Source organism: Lichenostomus cassidix, chromosome Z (genome assembly GCF_008360975.1).
Source record: "Lichenostomus cassidix isolate B80296 chromosome Z, HeHo_3.0, whole genome shotgun sequence".
NCBI lineage: Eukaryota > Metazoa > Chordata > Aves > Passeriformes > Meliphagidae > Lichenostomus > Lichenostomus cassidix.
In genome coordinates this window covers 52,898,756-52,923,155 of record NC_139511.1, presented here as the reverse complement: position 1 = coordinate 52,923,155, position 24,400 = coordinate 52,898,756, and the positions used below count along the sequence as shown (strand labels likewise).

The window sequence follows — 24,400 nt, the reverse complement described above, 5'->3', positions numbered from 1 at the left end:
AATCAATTTTCAACAGAGAATTTCTCCAGAAGTATTTATCTCTGATGGCTATTGAATGGTAGTTTTAACTACTATATTGTCGGTAATTGTTCATCGTGAAGAAACTATTGGAGGATAATTAAGAATGTCCACTAGAACGTAACAAAGTGGCTGAGAGCACCCTTTCTAGAAAATAATTTTCTATTAACAAAACTCTCTACGCAGAGAGTATGCAGAATTTTCTCCGGGTGTCAGACGTGAGACTGGGGTGAGAACAGAAGCAGCCTCTGTGAGAAGCGGCGGGCTGAGCCGCCAGGCACACACAGCCGCACCCCACAGCGGAGCGCCCGCCCCTGGGGGACCGGCGGCGCATGCGCCTGGCCTCGGGCCGCTGCGCGCGCAGGGGGCGGGCCGGGCGGGGCCGGAAGCGGAGGCGCCGCGGGGTTAAAGCGGCGGGCCGGGTCGCGGCACCTCGCGCGTCCCCCGCTCCCGCCGCGCCGCCGCCGGCCATGGATGCGCGGGCCCGCGCCAAGCGCTACGAGAAGCTCGACTTCCTTGGAGAGGGGCAGGTGAGCGGCCGCGGCGGGGGTCGCCCGTGGCCCTGGCGTTGCGGCAGCCCGGCTGGGCCCGGCCCGTGTCGCCCGGCGGTGCCCACCCCGGGCCTGCGGAGGGCTTGGCAGCCTCTCCGTCAAGTGGCCCGTCAGCCCCTGCTCACGGCAGCATCTCTTTCTGTCCCTAGTTCGCCACCGTCTATAAAGCCAAGGACAAGACGAACAACCGAATCGTGGCTATTAAGAAGGTGAGTGCCGGAATGTCTTCTCAGTGTGTCACTAAGTGTCTGGTTGCTTTTGACCTGCCTAACAACTTTTTGTTGTTGTTGTTGTCCGACTTGGTGGGAAATGGGGTGATATGCGTTTTTGCTTCTAGAGAGTTTTGTTTAAATGATCTGGTCAACGTGTCTGGAATCCCCACCCCACGCAAGAAGAGACAGTGGCTTTGTTGTGTTTCTGAGTTTCTGAACGGTTGTATAGTCTGTGACTTAAATACCTGGTTATTTGTTGGGTTTATTCAACAAAACAACACACACGCATATCTAAACTGCAGATTTTACTACCACCTTAATTGTGGCTCTTTTTTTCTTTTATTTTAAATCTTTCCTGCTGCTGTGCCTAGTTTCCTTCAGTCCAGAATATCATGCTTTAGTAAGTTCCTTAGAATTTGTAGAATCATAGAATTTGCTGAGTTGGAAGGAACATATCAATATCATCAAGTCTAACTCTCATCCCTTTGCAGGACAGCACAATAATCACACCATGTGCCTGAGAAAATTGTCTAAACACTGCTTGAATTCATATAGGCTTGGTGCCATGACCACTTGCCTGGGTAGCCTGTGTCAGTATCCAGCCCCTCTGGATGAAGAACCTTTTCCTAATATCCAATCTAAATCTCCCCTGAATCAGCTTCATGCCGTTGCCTCAAGTCCTGTCCTTTTTAGACGAATGGTTTCCTGAATAATTGAATTAGCAAAGCCTTGTTTCCTGCAGCTTTGTCCAGTGAGGTTGGCATCTCACGTTGTTTACCTTTCTAATAAATACTGAAGTGGCAAACAGCTTTTCTGTATTCTTCCCATGTCACCTGATCCTGCTTCCACAGGGTATACACCTCCTTTTTTACCTTATATCCAGAGGAGATCCCTGTTCAGCCAAGCCAGCCGTCTGCCTCATCTGCTTGACTTGTGACATTAGAGAATTGCCTGGGCTTGTGCGCTTCGGAGGTAATGCTTAAAAAGTGGCCAGCACTGATGGACTCCAGCACCTGCAAAAACATTTTCCCTGGGGACTTTACTTACTAATTCACTCAGCAGCCTGAAGTCTGCGCTTGCCATGTCCAGAGTTGAAGTTTTGCTGGCACTTTCCTCCTGTGAACAGAGACTTTTAACTCAATTGCATCATGGTCACTGTGGCCAAGACAGCCCTAATCTCCACTTTGCTCATGAAATTCTGTTGACAAGCAGCAGATCAAGGAGGGCATCTTTTTGAGTTGGCTCCCTTAGGACCTGTTCCACAAAGTTTTTGTGGGGTTCCAGGTTTTTCAGGGATCATCACACCTGGGCTGTACCAGTTGTGTGGTGCTTCCAGTTGATTTCTGGCAAGGCTGTTCCTTGTGAGGGATGGAAAATGCATGTTACAGTGGTTTCTTTAGTTCAAGACACTACTTGGCAAGTTGAATTGTGTCAATAGTAAGTAATTTTGTTTAATGCACTAATCCCTTTTAGCATTGCAGTACTTTTCTTGTATGGTTGCTACTGGTAGTGGCTGTGGTGAAAAGCATTCTTAGTTTTATCAGAATATTTTCTTAACTTTTATCAGCTGGAAATACCAGTGGTAGGATTCTGGACTTGAAATTTCAGGGCATTAGATGATTGAGACAAAAGGACTTTAAGCCAGCCCAAATTTCTGGCCTGTGCTAATTTTACTAGAATCATTCCAAGATAATTCTCAATTACTTAGGTCTCATTTCTCCCTGAGGAGAATCTCATTGGTGGTATAATAAAGCTTTGTGGCTACAAAGCAGTTTATGCTGTCAGTTTGCATTATGTCTGTTTTCAGTGCCATTGTGGCTATTTTTTGTAAAATCTAATGCTGTAGAGACAGTTACTTTTTAAGAGGGAAAAAACCAGCTAAAACTAACCTAGCTGGTGAAGTGCTTCATTATACTGAAGCTTATTCTGTCTTAGAAGAGCAATACTAAAATATATGTTCCCCACCATCTTAATCTTACTTAATGTGAAATATTTCTTTTCAGATTAAACTGGGTCATAGATCAGAAGCTAAAGATGGTGAGTTTTAAACAAATACATGCTGTAGATGTGCTTTGTTTGCTTTGTTTTTTTTAAATTGATGAATTAATTTCACGTACCATACCTTGGCTGAGAAAATTGAGCTCAATGCCTGCTGTAAGGCTTAGTAGAGGTTCGCTTCACAAACTGCAGGGACAGCCAAAAGCAGCATAGATACCTGCATGCATGGTATGTATCTAAATATGAGTATATAACTTCTCAATTTTAGTGGAATGCAAACACGAATATAGCTAATACTAATAATACTAATACTGAGCAACAACATCACTGAGTTTAGAATGCCTTTTTGTGTCAATAGATCTTTGTGCCTTAAATGTTTAAGATGAGTGAGATTGTGTCCCTTTTCAGATGTTTCCATTTTTCTATTTTTGTGATGTATGCAGAGGCAAAATTGATAAAAACAAGATCAGAACTCTTGTCTCTGTGTCATTTTGTTTTATGTTCAGCACTGTAGTGCATGTTCTCTGACCAGCCATGTGCCTCTAGGCATGGATATGGCAAATTGAAACCAAGTAATCTTGGTCTTCTCATATAGCCTCTGTGGTGCAGCAGAATTTTGTTTGTGTGCAGGCTGCTGTCCTTCAGGAATCCTGCATCAGGTTACCAGCTTTACAGTGAAGTCTTTGTCATCAACTCTCCAGTTCCTTTCTTTTGAAGAGAAACTGCTCACTCATCCCAGAGTCTCAGTTGAGCCAACTGCCTGAGAGTCATGATCTACCTGGCCTTCAGGGCCTAATGGCCCTTAGGGACAGTCTTTATTTTTGGCCTCCAAAGTGTCTGTAGATGAAAGATATTACTAAAAATCATGATCATGTCTGCTTCCCCTGTGTTACCTGATAACATGGCATGCTTTTTTGTTTTCATCTAAGGCTGTGTCCACCCAAAAGTAGCCATTGTCAATTTGATTCCAAAACATGTAATTAAAACAGGCAAAGCAAGAGTGTAAAGTAATCCATGTAGCTTTGCCCAAAACTTTGCTGGTCTTACCATTGAATCATATCCTAAGCTTTAGGAGAACACTCTTTTTCAGCTCACATGCACCTGTGACTTCCTGCATGATATATCACAGGAGCATTTGCTTGCCAGTCAGTTTTCATACAAGCCACACACATTAGCATTTTTGAAAGAGGAATTGGTACCCTGCAAGGAATCATGGTTTGATACAGTGCCATCAGTGTGACTGCTGAAGTGCACCGTTTGCTCATTGTTGGCCTCTGATTTTTCCTCTATAAAGTCTGCTTGTGAAAAAGTTCAGGCAAGAGTGAGCAGGTTTTGGTCACGCTCTCTTTTATGCCTTATATATGCTATGGCTGGAATGTAGAAAAACGTGTGCCTTGCATTATTAGATGGCACTATGTCAGAAAGAAAAGAGATTTATTGAGGTTGGTCAGTGTGCCTTCTTCTGGAAGTGAGATATGCTGAGGAACTGATGTTTGCAAGATGAAACTTTGCTTTAAAATTAAAAGAAACCGTCCCATACCCTGAAAAAGGTGATTTTTCTTTTGGTAGGACTTTCCCTTTCTGCCAAAATGTAGACATGTTGCTTCATAATCTAAACAATTACTGTGGTGTAAAATGGGACTTACTGTGGAAGAAAGTGTATGCCCACTTGTACTCTGCAGCAATTTACTTAGTTATGTAAATGTACTTGTTATTTAGGAAATTGTTGAGTGTTAAGAAGGTAACTTGTAGTAGTAAATAGTCTGAGTAGCAGAATGAGAGATTTATTTGGAACTTAATCCAAAGTTTTTAGTTTTGTTCTTTCATCTTCTATTCTTCTTTCCATCAATGTAGGAATCAACAGGACTGCCCTCAGGGAGATAAAACTGTTACAGGAGCTAAGCCATCCGAATATTATTGGTGTAAGTAAAATGCATACTAGTTCTAGACTCAGTCTTCAAATACTTTTGCTAGTTGAACAATTGTTATGGCAAAATGCCTGTTTCAATAACATAGGCAAAGTGGTTTTTTTTAAATCCTTTTGCATTTTAGCCAAGGGCTACGTAGATATTACTGGTGGGAAGAATTGTGGAAATTTAGGTTACTTGATTTTTAATATCTCCTACCGAATTTACCTGATTGTTTGCTTCATATGGAACTGGTGACAGTAAAAAACCACGCTTTTTTAAGCAATGATAAAGGGGAAGTCATGTGACTTATTAGGTTTTAGCACACACATACGGTATCTAAAATCTCTTTTGGAAGGAGTAAAACCTCTATCTTTTCAGTTTCAGTTGCATTTTGGTGGACTTACCTACCGATACCCAGCTGGAGCTAAAGACCTTTTAAAGTTAGCTCATAGTGATGATTAGAAAGTCTGTCAAATATGACCAAGTAGACCAAGTATGAATTTTCCATATACTTTTCAAAGTGGAAATATGTTTCTCTTCTGGATTGTGAATTTACTCTCAAAGTGATTGCTTGGACTATCAAGGTTAGAGAGTATGCAGAGAAGGACAACTGAAATGGTGAAGGGATGGAGCATATTCTCTATGAAAAAGTGAGGAATTCATCACTTTGGAGAGGAAAAGGTTGGGAATGTGGAGGTCTGCAAAGGCAAGGTGATAGCTGGTGTCGATGCAGAACTGGTATTTCCAAACCCCATTGTACTGGAAATAAGAGATGTGTTTAAAACCTCTTAGCATGCGGAATGGAAAAAAAGGAGTTAGACAAATTTATGATCAGCAGTTTCATAAGCACATGCTAAAACCAATACAGAATTTTGTGCTACTTAGTAGTTCTTAAAAAACTTCCATGGATTTTGACAGTGTAAGGGGCATAGTTACTGCTGTTATGAACTATTCAAGTGAGTACCTTGCAATTTGCCAATTCACATGGTCATTCCACTGAGACTAAGGAATGAGCTGCACCATGGAGAGCATACCTTCCTCACCTTGAAAGAATACCAGGCTAGATAATCTCTTCCTTTCACTCAGCATCATGCTTGTGGTATCTCAAATTAAAAACTGATTCTATCATTACACAGCTTCATCCTAAGAAAGGGCTATTTGGATGTTCTCTGAAGAGTTTTATTTATAATGGAAAGCTACCTGTGGCTAGCACAGGTCTTTCCCGTGAGAATTTTCTCCAGTGTTTTATAAACAAAGATAAAGTTTGGATGTTATTAAAAGCAGTGTCTTGAGATTTGGACAGTTCAGGCCTGGCCAGTCAGGCCTAGGGGGAGGTTTCTGACTGACCAATCTGGGTGACCTCTGAAAAGTCTATATGGAATCAAAATAATAAAGCTCTCTTTTCTTGCCACGCTGAGAATCCGGGTCTTTTTCTCTGCTAGCAGCTCAACAGCGACAGCTACCTACAAAAATTAACACACACCTGAAAATATCTGAAGTTAATAAGCCTAACACTTAAAATTTCTAAATACTGTATGCTTACTGGAAGCAGATACACAGGGCTGAATACATGGTCTCAGTAAAGGGTAGGAGTTTTGTAGAACAGCAAAGTTTTGAGGACAAGGTGTGCATTACATTATCTGTTGTATTTAACATAATAAAGTTAATTCTTTTTTCCTATCTCCGGGAAGGAAGGGTTATCATGTAAAATGCTTTTTCTTTACTTAACAGGGATATTTTTTCTGGTGTGGAAACTGAGTTAAGAAGCTAATCTGAGTAAGATTTTTTTGTGTTACAAGTCAAAGAGCTTCAAGCCCATTGTCAACAAGCTGAAAATCCACATGCAGACTGCAATGGTGTTGTATTTCAAAAAACTGGAAGAATCAGCGCATGCTTAATCATAATATATTTTGTTTTGCAGCTTATCGATGCATTTGGACACAAGTCCAATATTAGTTTGGTGTTTGACTTTATGGAAACAGATCTAGAGGTAAGATTTTTAAAGATTGTTTTTTTTATTTCAGTGTCTTAATGTGGCTTGTGAAAATGCTACTTTAACAGCCTTATATTTGGCCGTATTAGAAAGGTGACTGTAATTGTGTCAGTTGATGAAGATCATGCCTTAAAAGTAACTTGAATAATTTCAGTTTTTATGAGATCTCATTTGATTAATTCCTTTACTTGTAAATGTTTGTCAGCATGATCTTAAAGAAACAAGTTGTATTTACTACATTAGTTTCCTGATACTCTGGTCAGAGCATGGAATCTTTGTCATAGATCATTGCTTCTGGAATGCAGTTGATAAGCATACTGTCAAACGTGTTCACGTGTGACACTACAATACACCAAGAGACAAGACGGTAGTAAAATCACATGCACCTAAAACATTTTTTTCAAATGTAGCAATGCTAGGTAAGTGCAAATCAATACACTGCAGATACAGGCTTGCTGAAATTAAGATGAATTCAAGACTGGAAAAGGTTAGATCAGATTTTTGCTAATAGATGTTAGTAATGAGTTGACTTTTAGAGGATTCATTCTGTTTGCATAGTAGCTATGCAACATTTCGAGATGAAGATCAGTATACAAAGAAAAATTAAATGCTCTTGTACTACATGATGCTGTGGTATACAGAACCTTTAAACTGTATTGTGGTATCACTCTGGCTGCTGCTGAGATTGCAGTCTATTGTCATTAAGCATATGCGCCATAAATGAAATTTGTGCTGTCTTCGCTCTTCTGTAACTCAAACAACTAAAATTTACGAAAGGCTATTACTGAAGAGGACAGTAATATCAAAAAGCAAGCTTTGGGGTGTTTGCATAGAATTTTAATGTTAAAAATCAAAGAATGTAAAAAACTTAAGTAGATTTTTAAAAATATAGTAAAGTGGCCATACCTTCTGATCTTTTTTGGAAATAGAAGAGGAAACTGTTGTATTTACAAAGATTAGTTGCTTAGGTTGCAAAGAGAAAGAAGGAATGAGTGGAAACAATTTCAAGTTTACTGACACATTTATAATTTTTTTATGTACATCTTTGTCTTGGAAGTTTGGGTATCTATGTGGAACTGGGATTAAATAATAAGCTTCTCTTTCCCACACATTTTTTCATTGGCTGGTTATGCAAGGTTTACATAAGCTATCTGGACTTCTCATTTCAATTTCTTATCTCCAGAATAGAGCTATTTTTCTGAAAAAAGGTGAAATGGTAGAGAATATGTGACTGGCAATTTGAACTTTGTCTTAAATACTGAAATAATTTTTGAGTTTAAAGAATGGAAATAAGTTTGTCTTGTGTGCTGAGCTTTACTATCACTTTAACACTTTGCAGGTTATAATAAAGGATACAAGTATTGTATTGACACAGTCTCACATCAAGGCTTATATGCTGATGACACTTCAAGGATTAGAATATTTACATCAGCATTGGATTCTACACAGGGTAAGCATGTACTAAATTGACAACCTTCATCCTGCTACAGAAATCACATTGGATAGAATTAGAGTTCAAAGTCTAATGAAGGTGGTTTTGGATTTCAAACATTCTCATTCCATAAACATTCATCTTTGCTGTGTTGGGGAGATAGTGGCAGTACCAGAAATGTTAAGAATTATTGATGTGGTTATGACTTGGATACTTATACAAAAGGTTTTCCAGTAAGATGTGGCTTTAAGTATCACTGTGAATTATGTCTGGCTGGGATGGATTTAATTTTTTTTCACAGTAGCTGAACTCTTTATACTTTTTCCTTTCTATCAGGCAGTGTCAAGGCTTTCTCTTTTTCCCACTTTGCCATTGCCCTAGGGGGTAGGCTGGGGTTGGGCAAGAAGTAAGGAGGAAACATAGCTGGGGCAGCTGACCCAAGCTGTCCATAGGGATACTGCATACCATGTAATGCCTTGCTCAGCAGTAAAACCTGAGGTAGAGGAAAAAAGTGGAAATTTTAGTTTCCAAACTGGCTGTTTGGAGTCTCTGTATTGCTGTGCTTGTGGGAGGTAGTGAATTATTTCCATTGCCTTGCTTGTTTGCTTGGTTTTTTTTCTTCTTTCCTTCACCTGTTGAACTGCCTTTATGTTGATCCTAGAGTTTTCTTGCTTTTGATTGTTTCTTTTGACCCTGTAGTGCTGAGAGTGGCAGGTGGGATTAGAATAGAATGAGCAAATGGCTGTGTGGATACTTTTCTGTTGGCCAGAGGTCAACCCACAACTGTGATTTCTGCAGTTATTTGAAGCATTGACAAGGTCTTTTTATTATTTAGTTGGCAGCTATGTAGTTAACATAACTGCTGTTCCTATAGCCAATCTAAAACCTATCAAGTGGCTTTTTTAAACCCGGCAGCTTAAATAGGTTCATATTCAAATGGGTCTGTCTCACTGTGATTTTCATATATGATGAAGTACTTATTTCCTGGAGGGTTTAAATTTTTTTTGCTCACACTGTAGATTTTACAGTAGAATCAGATCTTTCATTTTAGAATACTGTTATGACACATCTGCCGGGAGATTCATTGTATGTCTGTTTTTATCAATACTGACAAAATTCGTAATTTGCTTTCTATACTGACAGGATCTTAAACCAAATAATTTGTTGCTAGATGAAAATGGAGTTTTAAAACTGGCTGACTTTGGCTTGGCAAAATCTTTTGGAAGCCCAAACAGAGTTTATACACACCAGGTAGTAACAAGGTAAGACATCCTGTTTTGTTTCCTACCCAGTAGTTGTTTTATAGATGTTCTTGAAATATGTCATGTCAAATCAACATATTCAGAGTGGCATCTAGCTCATGTGATGTGGCAAAAGCCTCATAAAAAAAGCACAAGGAAGCATTGTTTAACAAAGTCTCCATAAAAACTGCTAGAATATGCATTTGTGGAGGTGGTTCTGGTATCTGCCAAAATTATACTCTTTTGAAATGTGTGAAAATAGTATATATCTGCTTATAAGCCTGGATATTGATGCAAGACAGCTGCTACTTTCCGATAATCACGAGACCTAGAACCATTTTTGGAGCTAGTTACATTATATATTTTGAGACAAAAACACTTGAACTAATTGAAATATTTATAAATGGTTTTTATCACATGCTTATTTAAGGTATTCTTTGAAAAGCAGGACTGAAAAATATGCAGTCCTTTCTGACTGCTATAATGCTAAAACTATTCAGGCAAAGCTGGTTTAACACCCTTATTCAAAAGACAGAAAATCTACAGTAGTTTCAAATGCAACGTTTATTGCATTAAACTTGATTGTTCTTAGGTAGTGTAAGTAGTTGTTTTAAACACCAAGGCTCATTTTGCATAAACGTAGTCACTATACTTAGGTCTGTTGATATGGAGATTCTTGGAAGATGGAAGAAATTCTGTCTTGCTGTGATTCCTTCAACATAAAATTTTAAGGGAATTTCAGTTTACCTTTCATGTTAAAACCTTCTGCCTTGAATGTCTGCAGTTCGATACTTGTAATGAGGTCAGTTGAAACTGCAGTTGATTTGTGATTTTAAGTGACCCTATGGTGAGGAGTTCACAGCTTTGTTCATCCTTTGTTAAACAAAACATTTTGCAGGGTAGAATATAAGCAGAAGCAATATCTTTTTTTTTTTAAGCTTTTGCATTGCTACAATACATACAGCATTTGACATGAGCAAAGCCAGTGATTCTCCCAAAACGTGTTTTGTTTTCAGGTGGTACCGAGCCCCAGAGCTGCTGTTTGGCGCTCGAATGTATGGCGTTGGTGTTGATATGTGGGCTGTTGGTTGTATCTTAGCTGAATTGCTCCTCAGAGTAAGTATTTAAATGTAAGCATTTTGTGTTTGCTCTTCAGGGCCTTACAGCTTTTTATGTGGGTTTCTTCTTTCTTGCTAACAACAGCAAATGAGGACAGGCTAGAGGAAAACTTCCAAAAGCTTGTTAACTGTAATGAAAGTGACTTTTTGGAATAGACTCAGGTTCCATAAGCATCACAAGTGTTGGAAATTTGTAAAAACATTGGGGTAAAACAGTTGCAACAAACTGTCAGTCTTGCCTTGGGAGAGGTCAAGTAGGTAACTCTTGCAGTCTACAGACATCTATTTTAGTTCACTATTCTTCTAGAAATGTATCACAGATACATGCCTGGGCTGTCTCTTATACACTCAGTTCTTCAGTTATAATCACCAGTAACCTAATTGTGGGTATATTTGTAATGAGCAGAAGTCTAACTTTTTTTTTCTAAACTGTGGTTAGTAGTCAGCAGTGGAATGAAGCTGAAGGTTAACATCAGGATAATCCTGTGGCTTTTCTCAGTGGGATACACAAATGTAATGGTCCTTGAATATTTTCCACTGAAGTAGAATGTTTATTATACATTTGGAGAAGACATGAAAGTGTGAGGGGGCAGTGGAGGGCAGGGAAACAGACACAGCTGAAGGCATGAAGTAGCTTGCAGTGTAATTTATCTTTCATGACTAAGTGGCCTCTGCTTGGTTTCTGCACCTTACTTTGAATGCTTTTGTGCCATATCATAACCAGACTGGAAAACTTTTTGTGTGAAAACACCTTGAAAGACAGCTTTTGCCTTGATTGGTCACACCAAATAGGTCTGGTAGTCCAATTTGATTGGCAACTCAGACATGGGAATGTACCTTAGCTCTTTAATCAGCACGGGTGATGTGTACATAAATATGCATTAGACAGTCTTAAGCTGAATACATTTAGGCAAAGTTAGAAAGCAAATAATTCTTGAATTCAGTTGATTCCTTGGCTTGTCACAAAATGGAAAGTGTATTATGGTTCAGTTTTTATCACTGTGATATTTTGAAATGTGTCTGTCCTTTTTCAAGACAATGCAACTTCTGGGAGCTTTTTATGAAAGCAGTTTGTATTCAAGGGGCTGTCATGATGCCAAAATTTAGTATCCTGTCTACTAGGATGTTCATTATGGGTTTTCTGTTCTAATTAATTAAACACTGCTTCTCATTCTTAAATTTGCCTTGGTCAACAAGTTTCTTTTTACTTGCCTTGTGTGCATGATATACAAGCTACTAGTTGGACTGGGCAGATATCGCCTTTTCAGTCTTCTGCTTTGTTGAAATGCGATGTGACACTGATCAGGCATTTTTCTTGCCTAGTGGGTCTCTGCTCTCCCTCATGTTTTCATTTCATTTCATAAGTCTAACTTATGTAATCCAGTTATGATTCACTTCAATATATAAGAGCTAACTCCAGAGAACAGGTGATGAAAAGATCACCATGACCAACTGACTTTAGGCTGACAACTGAGATATAAAATCTTCTCTGTGTTTATTTACTTTACATTAATGTGGTCATGGTGTAACCTGATATATAAGCTATCTGCTGTCAAGTCAATGAAATCAAGCCTGGGTTCAGGAAACTTTCAGAATCTCTTTGGGCATAACAGAATGCTCAAATATTCAGTGTACTTCTTTGTGGGGAGATGATATACAGAGAGTTTTTGCCTTGCACTTATGAAGTGTCACTCAAAGCTTCTCCCTAAAATTGAAGTTCAGAAGTTTATTCAAACAAATGCTGTTTCTTTTTTCCAGGCTCCTTTTTTGCCTGGAGACTCTGATCTTGACCAGCTGACGAGGATATTTGAAACACTGGGCACTCCAACAGAAGAACAGTGGCCTGTGAGTCTTTTTGTTTAACAGACTGACACTGGTTTTACACTCTCTATTTTAGCTCTTGAAATTAAATGGTTATGCCAGAATACTTGAGTAGATTTTTAGAAGGCAGTTTTACATCTCATGAAGCAGCTGAGGTTTGTTGTTTCTCTTGGCAAACCTCTGGTCAATAACAACAGTAACAACACTTCTTGGTTTCCTTTCTATGTGCAGTTTCCCATGGCTACTGGTGTCAGATTATTGTTGTTGCTTAATGTTTTTGAGATGCTTGTTTAATTAGCGTGCTTTAATCGGGAAAGCTTTAATCACTTTCAGAAGCAGAAACCATTTCTAGGGACCCAAGCTGGCCTGAGTAACTTATAGTTTGGAGAGAGTAAGAAACGCAGACCAACAGCTTTAGGGATAAGCAATTTACCTCAACAATGGTACTGTAACAAATACAAATTAGTAGTACAGTTACCTCTGAGATGACAGCAAATTAAGTAACACCATGCCAGACTTACTGTCAGGGCACACAATGACCTACCTACCCATGGTTATTAAACAGACTGACAGGGAAGTGGGACATAACATCTGTGAGCTGCTTGTACCAGTTGACAGGCATAGGGAGTCCTGAATTCCCTGATCAGGCTGTTATTTTTTTGTTGAGTTGTGGAAGCACTCGCTGGACTTGTAAACCTCTGCTTCCTCTCCATGCTGCTTTTCCTTAGTGTAAGTGGTGCTGGAATGCTGTGGTATGTGATCACAAAATGGAGCTGTAGCCAAATGGAGAAATGCTGTGTGAGGCACTGTTAACCCCACAGAATTCTGATACTGCTCCAGGTTTATAAATGGAATTCATGAGGGTTTTCACAATGATATTTCTGCTGTCTTTGGAGAGGAAGATTTAAGATATAGGTGGGGAGAGGAGAGAATAGAAGACTGACTAACACAACAAAGATGATGCATTTGCAAGTTCATTTCCAAACCCGTACTTTCTAATAATTGAAACCTTTACTATCAAGGTTATAACTGGTTGGGCACATTTTTGACTTTGTGTTCATATTTTATTTTACTTGGACAAACTTGAAGTGTGACGACTAGGGGTTTAAATGACTTAAAACACTACTAAAGTATTATGTTTGGGTAATTGTCTGTTACAATTGTCTGTGTAAATCTTATGCTAGAATGTGAACACAATGGGATTGATTTCATACCTACAGGACAAAAAAGTATGCAATTAATCTTTTATTTAACTGCTTGGTGCATATTTTCCTTCCCTCCTCCCATTGCCTATAGAAAGTTTCAGTTGTGCATTTCAAACCAAAATGCACATGATGTTCAGCTAACTTTCTAACACGGGGAAGGTGAAGACAGACTCTTGTGAATCTTTTCCCTCCCACCATGTCAGTTCACTGAAGGAAATTTTATTTCTTTTGTCTGACCACTCTAAAGTTGTTTCACACTTTCTTTAGCAGTTTTTTTCTTCTAGAGTGGTCACCACTAAAGCAAGGGAAGGATAGATCATTTGGAAAGAGAAAAACAACTGTAACAGTTATTAAAAAATGTTTTTATGACCTACTATTCCTACATTGATTTGATTCTGGTGAGCAAGCATTAGCAACGTGTTTTGAAAGATTAGTTCCTTCTGCTGAAAGACAGCCATATGAAATTCTCTTTCTGTGAAAAGCTGAACTCCTAAGGGAAAAAACATACATTCAATTTCTGGTCTTTGTAGGGGATGACAAGTCTTCCAGATTATGTCACATTTAAACCTTTTCCTGGAATGCCACTTCAACATATCTTCAGTGCAGCTGGTGATGATCTGCTCAATCTTCTTCAAGGCTTATTCACATTTAATCCTTGCACTAGAGTTACAGCTACTCAGGTATAGTGCATGTGGGTTATCTCCTAATGTTCATTAATCTGCTGTTAGTATCAGATAAATGTGTTTTGTAGCCAGTAAGGCGGATTTGAAATGAAACATCACGTGAATTACTAGAAACGTAATCCCAGTGTTTTATAGAGCAAACTCTGAAAGGCATGGATCATCTCCATTCCCAGTATAGCGTGAAGGTAGACAACTAAAATGTGTATGAGCTGTGACCTTCAGACAGTCATATTTGACATGCTAAATTCAGTCACCTAAAACTTGGAGGTTGAGTCTTAATATAACTTACCTTGTTCCCTGGGTTTGAAGGCTTTTGTCTATACTTCATTTAGTCTCTTCAATTTAATTTAAATTTTCATGGTACTTTTTAAACATAAAATTCTGTGGTGATTTAAACCATCATTCTGATCTAAGTATCCTTTTCCATTATACTTTCAATTTCACTACTCCTGACAGAGAGAAATGAAGGACTTGAAGAAAAGTCTTGCAGAATGTTGTAGTTCAGAATATTGATTTCTGCAGTGAAGAAGATATACCAGTTAGCAGTTTGAAAATGGTTTTTGTGTCACTTTACTCTGATAGGGAAGCATGCAAGAAACAGCTGTCCCCTTAGGGCCTGGACTTCCTCATTGCTGGTTAGACACACTGGATCTGAATCCAGGAGATAAGTGCATGTGTTATGTACCTTTTTACTAGAAGACTTTTTCAGAGCACATTCAGGCTGTTTTGGCCACCATCTTTATTAACATAAGTTATTATGTTTTTAATAACATATAACTTACAAGTTTCCAGATAATTAGTGCTGCTATGCTTGAGACACCTCTGTAGTAGTTCATATGAATGAAATAATTTTTCCGTTCATATTGTAGGATAGTGACTTGAATGTGTATTATTTTTCTAGTCTAAACTGTTGACTGACAATGCCACAGTCTAAGACAGGAAACAACCTGTGCTTACTGTGTTAAACTGGCATTGAATATAATGTAACTGGTATTCGCAGGAGTAATGATTACCTAAGAAACAGCCACTTTTTGTTAACCACACTTCATGGTTCCTAAAATTTAAAATAAGGTATGTAATTCCACTACATGAAACCAACCTTGCTGACTAGTGTTTGCCTTCTGCTCTAAGAGGAGTGATGTCTTTCTTACAGTTTACAGAGCAGAAACACCACAGTTAAAGCAGTATGGAGGAAAAACCCATCTTAAAAGCTAACAAAAGCTGGTGTCCACATCTTGAATCTGATTAAGACTTCAGATACATACCTTTGATTTTTCTTTATTCCTGTCTTCTTTATCCTTATCTGTCTATTCAGAATGTAAGCTCTTCATAGGTAGAAACTGCTTATACCAGACCTCTTACAAAACAGTTTAGAGTTTTGTCAGGTTGTCAGAGCACTAGTTAAAAATGAGAGTACACAATTATCCCTTGCTTTACAAATCCAGGTGGGGTGGACAGTGATTAAGAACACAATCTTTATTTGCCCCAACGCCACCCTATAGTATAAAAGTGTTCACGCAGTTAAGACCCAATTGCAAGTGCTTTGTTTCATTATAACCTCTTTATAAATTGTGTTCTGGCATTTCATACTAATTACTTGCTTCTTTTTCTTCCATTATCGTTAAGGCATTGAAACACAAGTATTTCAGTAACCGACCAGCACCCACTCCAGGAAATCAGCTGCCAAGACCCAACTGTCCTGCAGAAGCTGCAAAGGAGCAACAAAATGCACTTTTAAATTTAAAAAGGAAAAGAACAGATGGAATAGATCAAGGTAACTTCTTAGTATGACACCAGTTTTAAATGGTGATTAGCGAGAATGATTAGTGAGAATGGGATGCTTCTAGTGTTTCAGAACAAAAACTCTTTTAATGAACTAATTCCCTGGGTACTGGCCCTTTAACGCTATATAATTTGGGATCAGAATAACTTAGTTCTGTATTCTAACAAAATTAGCACAAAAAAGGCTCTTCTGTGATGCATAGCAGCCTATTAGAAGAAATATCCTATTCCATTAATTTCTGTAATGGAGAGTGATACTGCCCAGCAAATTATAGGATATGATGATGAACTTTTCTTTCCTGAGACATTTTGCTCAGGTGGAAGTAATTTAACTTCACACCACTTAAAGAAAAAAAAAAAGCCTGAAACATAGCATGATTCTGTGAAATGGCAGGCTAGAGAATGTAGAGCAGATTCAGAAGGGAGATTTCTGCTCACTCTCATAAGGTAAGTTAACTGTTAAGACCACTCTGGGAAAAGGAACATTAAGCACACTTCTGTGATCCTCCTCCAGTCTTCCCCAAACAGCAGCATGTATTTCATATCTTTGTGGCAGGAAAAGTGCTCAGGACTCAAGGCCTGTATCTGATCCTAAATTACTTGGCCCTTCTATTAGTAATAGGAGGTAGCTACTGGTTCTTAAACTCAGAGTTGGTCTTAACAGCTGGAATATGCTAGGTGGCAGCTGTGAAGTTAGCATCAGCTCTTTGTTATTGCTAGTATGAGACTCGGTTTTAATATGAGTGTTACTTTTTTATAATGGAGCTACTTCTGTGAAAGTGCATTTCGTCTTTACTTCAGAGAGACAGCTACCTTACTATGGTTTAACTTACTTTTTACGCACTCTGAATTGTTTTTTCTAAGTCTTCATCAAATTAGAAGTAAAATATATTAGGTTCGCTACTTTAAGATTTTGATGAAAAAAAAACGTAAACAGCTGAATACTTGCACACTGTCTGCTGACCACAGTACCATGGGTCAACTGACATGTGGGAACTTGTGAAGTTACAAAAGCACAGGCAATTAATTTAAGCTTTTTACATCCTTTTCCTTGTGAGGGTTTGTGATTAATGTTTTGGAGCATACACTTTAAAATACGCCTGTTATCTAAAAGACAGGAAAAAGAGGGAAATGCTTCCTTGATTTCTTGACTTAACAATTTGAATTTGTGCATTTGACAATGAGCAGTTTCCATAGCTGTATCAAGCTAGAGCCATAATTGCTTTAACATCTTTCCAAAAGTCTCATATTCAACGAGAGGAAATCTTGTGTGTTAGTGTTAAATGCTAGGAGATTTGAGATTGGCTATAAATGAGGCATTTAGGAAGTTAGCATTACTTTTTGAGTTCTTTGAATATTGGTATAAAAAGCAGTATCATTTCCCCCAGCTGGAAACAGAAACATAATGTATTTACTAATGTGATAACGGAACATTCCATAATGTTGTGTTACTGCTTTAGCTGGGCTCGCAGAACCAGAAGGTTTCAAAGGTAGCTCCTCAAGTACAACCAACATTAAAGGAGAGAGCCAGTGATAGAGCTAGCACTGATAGAGCTAAGTTATCATGAACTGCCACTGTCATAAGCAGCATTTAGCAGTCAAGACTGTATGTATCTCAAGAATGGTATCAAACCTCGAGGAGGGGCTGGACCTTTATGCTTTGCTAACAATGTGATTTACATTTTTCAGGATTGCCAAAAAAACTGATTTTTTGATGTGGATGGTGGATGAAAATGAGTGAAAATTACCTGAGTTCCAGTCATTGATAAAACACTGTAAAAGCTGCTGGATGGTTATTTTGTAATATTTTCTTATGTAAAATATGAATTTACTATTTCCTTACTGAAACAAAAGTTTCATCAACCCTTGTTTTTTCAATGAAAACATTCTTGAAAATAAAGGTCCCTTTCTCTAGTTTGCTGTCTTGGTACTTTGAGTTGTGCTCTGAGGCAGTAACTGTCAAAACTGCTTGCAGGCTGCAGGTGTGCACAGACTAATTTTGCAGAATTTCTGTGCTGAATCACATGCTATCCTGTACAGATGTACACTGTAAGGGGGAAACTACAAATAACTATTTCTTCTCACCTGCAGCTTAGATGAACATATGACCGTCTTCCAGACCTATAGTAAAAATGTATCCCTGGAAAGGAAGGCAGGATGGTTTTTTTTGTCTCAGTTTGTAGGCTCAAGTATTAACAAATGCATTTGCATATGCTCTCTCAGTAGTCATGCATTAAGACTCTCCAAAGACACAGCCACTGCCTTGAAAACAATATGATGTGCAGACTAAATGTAAATTGTTTGGAGGTGTTTTTTTCCAATTCCAGTCTTCAGGAGAAGTTACCTGAGAACACAGAAATATGGTTTCTTTCACAGCCTCAAAGATTGCAGTAAGAGACAAAGGAAGAAGATCCAGCCAGGGAAACTACAGTATACTAGTCCTGTTAGCCTGTGTCTGTTGAACAATCCATAGTGCAGACACTCCACTCAGCTTTGCCTGAATTCCAGTATGGAGGGGTAGCAAAGTTTCTGCTGCGTAATCAGACTTCTGCAATGGAGAGAACTAAGCCTGCATATGCTGTTGCTGCATCTGAACTGTGTGCCCAATGTTGTTTTGCAGTGGATCTCAGGGGTACCTGCTGAGCCATTGTCCCCTTTCTGCCTCTGAACTACATTCAGCATTCTCTTTTCTAGTTTTGGGGCAAGTGTAATAGTACAGGACTTTGAGGCTTGTAGAGGAGCAGCAGCCATCACCTTGCTTGTGTGTTCCTGCAATTTGCTGCTACTTGGGCCAATGTGAAGTGTGCTGGCCTTGTAAGGGAGAAGAGTTAGTAATCTTCCAGTAGCTTGGAGATTTGTTGGTGGCAGTTGAAAAATAAGGAAAATTTCCTACGATCTAATTGAGACTGTAGAGAAAAGTTTTATCCATTAACATTTGTTCTGTAAGTTTTCACTGTCTGTTTAATCAAACATCATCTTCCTCATTGCAGGCTAGAGGATTAAGATAACTACAGTCCTATTTCTCGCTGGCACATGTTCCAAAAATACGTTAATCTGAATAGGGAAGTGGGATTTAAGAGTACTGTAAACTTTTTCATTTATCTAGTGCATCTTTCTAAGTAGTCCTAAAAGCCTGGAAACTCACTCCCTAAAGCAGATACTGCATTTTTCAGTGAGTGTCCCAACTATTGGCTATAACAGATAATGTTTGTATGACAATGTTAAGTATTCTGTCAGTGCTGCTTTGGGAGTAACACCATTTCTTTCTTGCAAAAAGCTGTATCTGTCTAGACAGTAGTCTTCCCTGTAGGAAACCTTTCCCCCTAGAACAAGTAGCAATCCTCTAAGCTCCTACTGGAAAAAGTTGTAGAGTAGGTTAGATGAGCAGTCAGTGTATTAGTGCACAGAGCATGGTTACTGTGCCCTCTAAGAGCAGGCTTGAAGTGTGATGTGCTAAGGCCTAAGACAGAGCTGGCTTACTGATGAATCCTGGCCATTATGTGACTAACACCATCAGTATTGTTTGGCTAAAAATAGATGACTGAGATGCTTATGCTAGCTGTTTATCACCAAACTGGCTGCTTTAGAAACTTTCACTTAACCTTGCGTAGTTATCTGCAAGAAATGTATCATTCTAAGAAAGCTTCCCAACGGATATGAACAGAGGCCTATTAGTAGAGTATTTTATGGAAAACTCTCCCAGCCCAGGCCTGCACTCTGGCCAAGCCCTGGCCCCAGCTGGGAGGGAAGTGTGCCATCAGACCCAGGGGATGCTTCTGTGCTACAGTTAAAATCAGGTCACTTTGACTTGCTGATTTGGGCCTATAAAAGCTGGACTCACTTTCGGGGTGAATTTGTCACCTACAAGTGGACACACCATGGAGGATTTTCTCAATTGCTGGGAAGGGTCCTCGCTGGTCCTCCAGGTCCTTGCTGTGAAATGGGGCTCCCCAGAAATGTCAGACTCTAGATGATGGTAAAATATTTGGGCAATTGGTGATGTATCTGTCTCAATCACCATCCTTTCTCTCATATAGTAATGATTAGGTGCATTACCTTGTTTATTTTTGCTGTTGCTAATACTGTGTGCATAGTAAGCTTATTGTTTTATGGAAGGTATCTTTTTACTTTTGTATTCCCTTAATATTCATAGTAAAGTAAGACTGTTCTTTCCAGTGGTGTCTGTGTCCTTTAAACTGCCCCTGTCAATTGGTGAAACAAAGTGAGAGGCTATTTTGTGACCAAGACTATTGTTTTGTACACTTCAAGTCACATTTGCTACAGCAGATGCTGAAAAAGCACAATGTTTTATATAATACAAGTTCAGGAGCTGTTTCCTTCCAGCTCCCCCACCGCAATTTGGTGTACTGTGCTCTATATGTACAGTTGGGTCCTGTTTTGTACCATGAGGGTGTGCAGTAAGTCTTTGTTTTCAGTTGAGTTCAGCTGAATTGTTTCAGTTGAGTGGAGCTGAGTGAAGATGCTTGTGTCAGGGACTAAAATTTTCTTGCTTTTGGTGATGGTGTTGTGCACAGATAAAATGTATGTGCGTCACAGAGTAAGGTAGGATCAGAGAAAGGACAGCACAACATTTTTTCATAATCTCAGGCTTTTGAATGGTTTGATTTAACTTTTGTGACTTAGGTCAGAACTCTGAAAGAAATATTTGAGATTTGTGGTGAATATAATATGCAGTTGTGCAGTTAGTCACCTAAATACTGTTTAATTTGTGACTTGGTTAGTTTGTAAGCTTTATATCATGCTAATCATGCTTCAGCACTGGCAATCTGTCTCTAGTCACACCAACTTACTGAATATACAGCTGCTGCAATCTGTTTGGCTTCTGTTCAGAGCCACAACAATCAAGCATGGTTTGTTTGGAGCATGCAATGTGCATGCTTGTGCAAAACTCTCAGTACACCTGAGCAAACAGGAACATAATTCCTTTTCCCTTGGGCTGAGACATTTCTTAAGCCTTTAGCATCTTTTTATCATGAGTTACTCTGTTTCTTCCTGAAAGGTTAATACTACTCTTTGCAAACATGATGGCTTTTACCTCGAGACTAGATGGAGTTTGAGTGACTTACGCATTGTACTGGTATTGTTTATATAATCGAACTAGAACTTTGTTTTCTTCATCCACTTTGCTGCCATAATAGATGTAGAAAAACTCATTGTATGAGCACACCATAGAGAAAAGTGCTCTCTGATTTAAACAAAACTGATTTAATTTTCTCATAGATGCCAGGATTACTTGTGGTGGCATGGAGAAAAGGGACTGCTAGCTATCACATCCTCCTTTCTCTCCCAGGTTCTGGATTGATGCCAATGCTGTGTGATCCCGGCAGCCTTTTTGTTTTGACAGAGAGGGTTCAGAGCCAGATTGAGTTGTAAAATACAGTTGTTGCTTTGCATTTCTGGTATTCTATACATGACGTGGCCTTGCGCTCCAGGTAGCACTGCCAATTCTTTGTTTTTACCTGTCATTCTTGGCTTTTGTTATTGTTCTTGTTCTCTTGAATTACTGCATGTGCACTGCTCACGTAGCTCAGCCATTTCTTCTGGTGCACAAATGTTTATGCTCCATGTGCTCCTGTGCAATGATTCTTTTACAGAGCAGGTTTCACAGTTGACCTTTTAGTACTCCAAGAAAAGGAAGGGGTCATTACAAAAGAGGCTATCATTGGGCCTCTTTTAATCCTTCTGCTCACCCTTGCATTTTATACTCAGATATGTCAGCTTGGTCTCTGAGTTAAGCTATTCTCTGCACAAGCCTGTAATAAAATTACAGGATAAACCACAGATATGCCTACATATAGTTTATCAGGCTGAGATAGAAAAACTTCTCAGATAACTAAATGGAGTGCTTTGAACACTTTTGGCAGGCTGTATTTTGACATACAGCTTGCTGATATCCAGTAATGTGAATGCCTATGGAAAAGACATGCATGGCTGCAGACTCTTCTGGCTCCAAAACACTGCCTAGGAAAGTCTTCTCTTGAGCCTAATCTTCCGGAAGACCTTCTGGGAATTAGACTTAATCCTCCTGTAGCCCACCACTACCTGGAAAATTCCTGAAGCAGCTCTGGTCTTGCTAGTGGGAGAACTCCATTTGGCCAAACTTTTTTCATCACATAATGCCAATTTCTCATTTTCACGTTTTCCTAAGTAAAACTTTGATGCTATTGAACTAGAGTCATATAATCTCTGTTCCATTCTACTGTTTCCAATCTTTTTCTTCTCCTTTTTGGCAACTTATTCAGAAGCTTTCTATTTATTTCATTTTAGAAACTCCTTTTAAATAAAAGGACAGGATGACGGATAGGTTCTATCTCTTCCTTCCAAAGAGTCAAATCCACAGACTGGCAGGTCCCACACAAGGATTTTTTGGGGGGCTTGCTGTGTGAACACCACAGAGACCATTAGCATTATAACCATTTCTTTTTGTGCTGCCCAGTCAAATTGTGCCCAGAAAGCTTCCATAGTAATAGTATTCATGACTGTGATATGAGCAGAATTATCTGCAGAGATGGAAGAAGGAGATGAGGCACTTTACTCTTAACTAGAAAGCATTAGTGTAGTGTAGTTTATTGCCTACCAGAGGACATTTGTTCCTTTGGCACTGACAGTTATGCTAAGCTCACACAACAGGTATGTAGCAATGCTGTGTGCTTTGATTTGGGGAAATCTCCACTTTGGGACAGGCTGGTAGGCAGGTATCCTCAAAGAATATTTATACTATCCTGCATGGACTTGCCATCTATGGGTTTTTTGGTTTTTTTTTTTAATTTAAGAAAAGGTTCACTGTCAAAGAAAATTAACAGATCATTTACAGTTAATTGCAATCTGGCAGTCCTGAAGAAGTCTCCTACTGAATTGGCTGTTGGGATCCGTGCAAGGAAATGGACTACAGCACACCAATATGATGCTCTAATAGATAATTTATTATTGTATAAGCTCATAATTTATAATACAATTTGCTCCATGCACACAATCATAACATGATCACACATAATTATGATTGGACCCCACGCCTTGTCCACATGAATAATTCTACCTTATGATTGGATAAATATTGTGCAAAAGCATAGGAAAGCAAAACTAACTCTTGCTACAGTAACTTATAGTTTGTTACCTGCTTCCCTAGTTCTCATGTTGCTTCAGCAGTTTTTTCCTATAGTTTCAGTGATTTTAAACTGCAGCTCTTTTGTTCTTTCATACCCTTTACAGTTCTTCTTTGTTCTTTCATACCTTTTACAGTTCCTCCATTACCCAGGCCCCTACATCTCCCCTTTCTCTTTAAATACAATGCCAGCAGAATGGGCAATTAAACTTTGAATATTGAATATCGAATAATACATGGGAAAAATAGCAATATTAGTATAAAAGGCAAAAACAGCATAAGCAAATTTTTTAGCAAACCCACTATCCATCTACTTAGGCATAACCCCTGTAACCATTCTGACAATGGATCTGTAGAAACTCCAATATGCTTCATGTTTTTTCACCTTTGGATTGCAAGTGGATGCTTTGAGAGTGATCATACAAATTGAAACAACACATTCCTTCAAAATCCTGACAACCATGTCCTTGTGCTAGTAGCAAAAAATCTATTGCAGCTGGATTTTGCAAAGAAGCATGTCTAATACTGTCAATGTCTTGCAACATTTCTGAAATCAGACGAGATGTAAGATTAAACTGCTTTTCACTCCAACAAGCAAGTCTACAGTTTTGCGTTTACAGCTGTTCCACTGATAGGCAAAAATATACCTAATGCAATGTTTTTTGCCAGAGACGGCAATTCTACCTTGTCATTGCAGTTCTCATTGAACTAAGGAGTAGAGTGCTTTTTTCTGCTCGATTGCAACTGATTCACCAGATCTCGCATGCGTGGAGTGAAAAGAATAAGCTTTCTTAAGTAACATGGTCCTCCTACCGGTTTTCTTGGAATGCCATTCCATGCTCGATCTTCACAGATCAAAAACACTCCAGGAGGAAGCAAATACCCTCCTGTAGTATTTGCAGTGAGATATCCTGTTTTGGTGATTGGCCATCCCAGTGATTCTCCAGTTACATTTTGATAACCCTTAAACCATATGTCCCTTCTACTTTGTTTCACCAGCCATTGTTCAAAATCATTCCCAAAATTAACAGCTCCTGTACCATTCCAAGGTTGCAACTGAGGTTCTATATTGTAACAAGCATTGTGAGCATTAATAACGTTACTCAGTTCCCATGGAGCAACACTAGCCAGTAAGTCAAGCTCTTGAAGATAGGTGGGTACAGGTTTACTTAATGATTCAATTATGGATTTTTGCCAACATGACCCATTCATAGAAGGAAAATGGTCAAGACATTGATCGCTACTCATGTGACTGAGTGGGATTTTACAACTGTTACTATATGTATTCTCATTATACCAGCCAGTGAAGTTAA

The 24,400-nt window shown here is 38.9% G+C and overlaps 2 protein-coding genes across 3 annotated transcripts in view; both read left to right on the top strand.

Annotated features, from left to right (window-relative positions):
• The first annotated feature begins 374 nt into the window (after window positions 1-374).
• Window positions 375-17,877, top strand: CDK7 (cyclin dependent kinase 7). Its single transcript, XM_085042727.1, has 12 exons — window positions 375-548; window positions 719-778; window positions 2,785-2,818; window positions 4,634-4,701; window positions 6,611-6,679; window positions 8,022-8,132; window positions 9,258-9,376; window positions 10,372-10,471; window positions 12,232-12,318; window positions 14,030-14,179; window positions 15,809-15,956; window positions 17,654-17,877. The coding sequence occupies exons 1-12, from the start codon at window positions 489-491 to the stop codon at window positions 17,677-17,679; spliced, it is 1,032 nt and encodes a 343-aa protein (XP_084898853.1). The 5' UTR covers window positions 375-488; the 3' UTR covers window positions 17,680-17,877.
• A 128-nt stretch (window positions 17,878-18,005) lies between these two features.
• SERINC5 (serine incorporator 5) overlaps window positions 18,006-24,400 on the top strand; it is a 69,488-nt gene continuing 63,093 nt past the window's right edge. For both annotated transcript variants that reach the window (XM_085042725.1, XM_085042724.1), the window contains exon 1: window positions 18,006-19,890. In XM_085042725.1, the coding sequence (XP_084898851.1) occupies window positions 19,843-19,890 (48 nt within the window). In that variant the 5' untranslated portion in view covers window positions 18,006-19,842. The remainder of the gene's footprint in view (window positions 19,891-24,400) is intronic.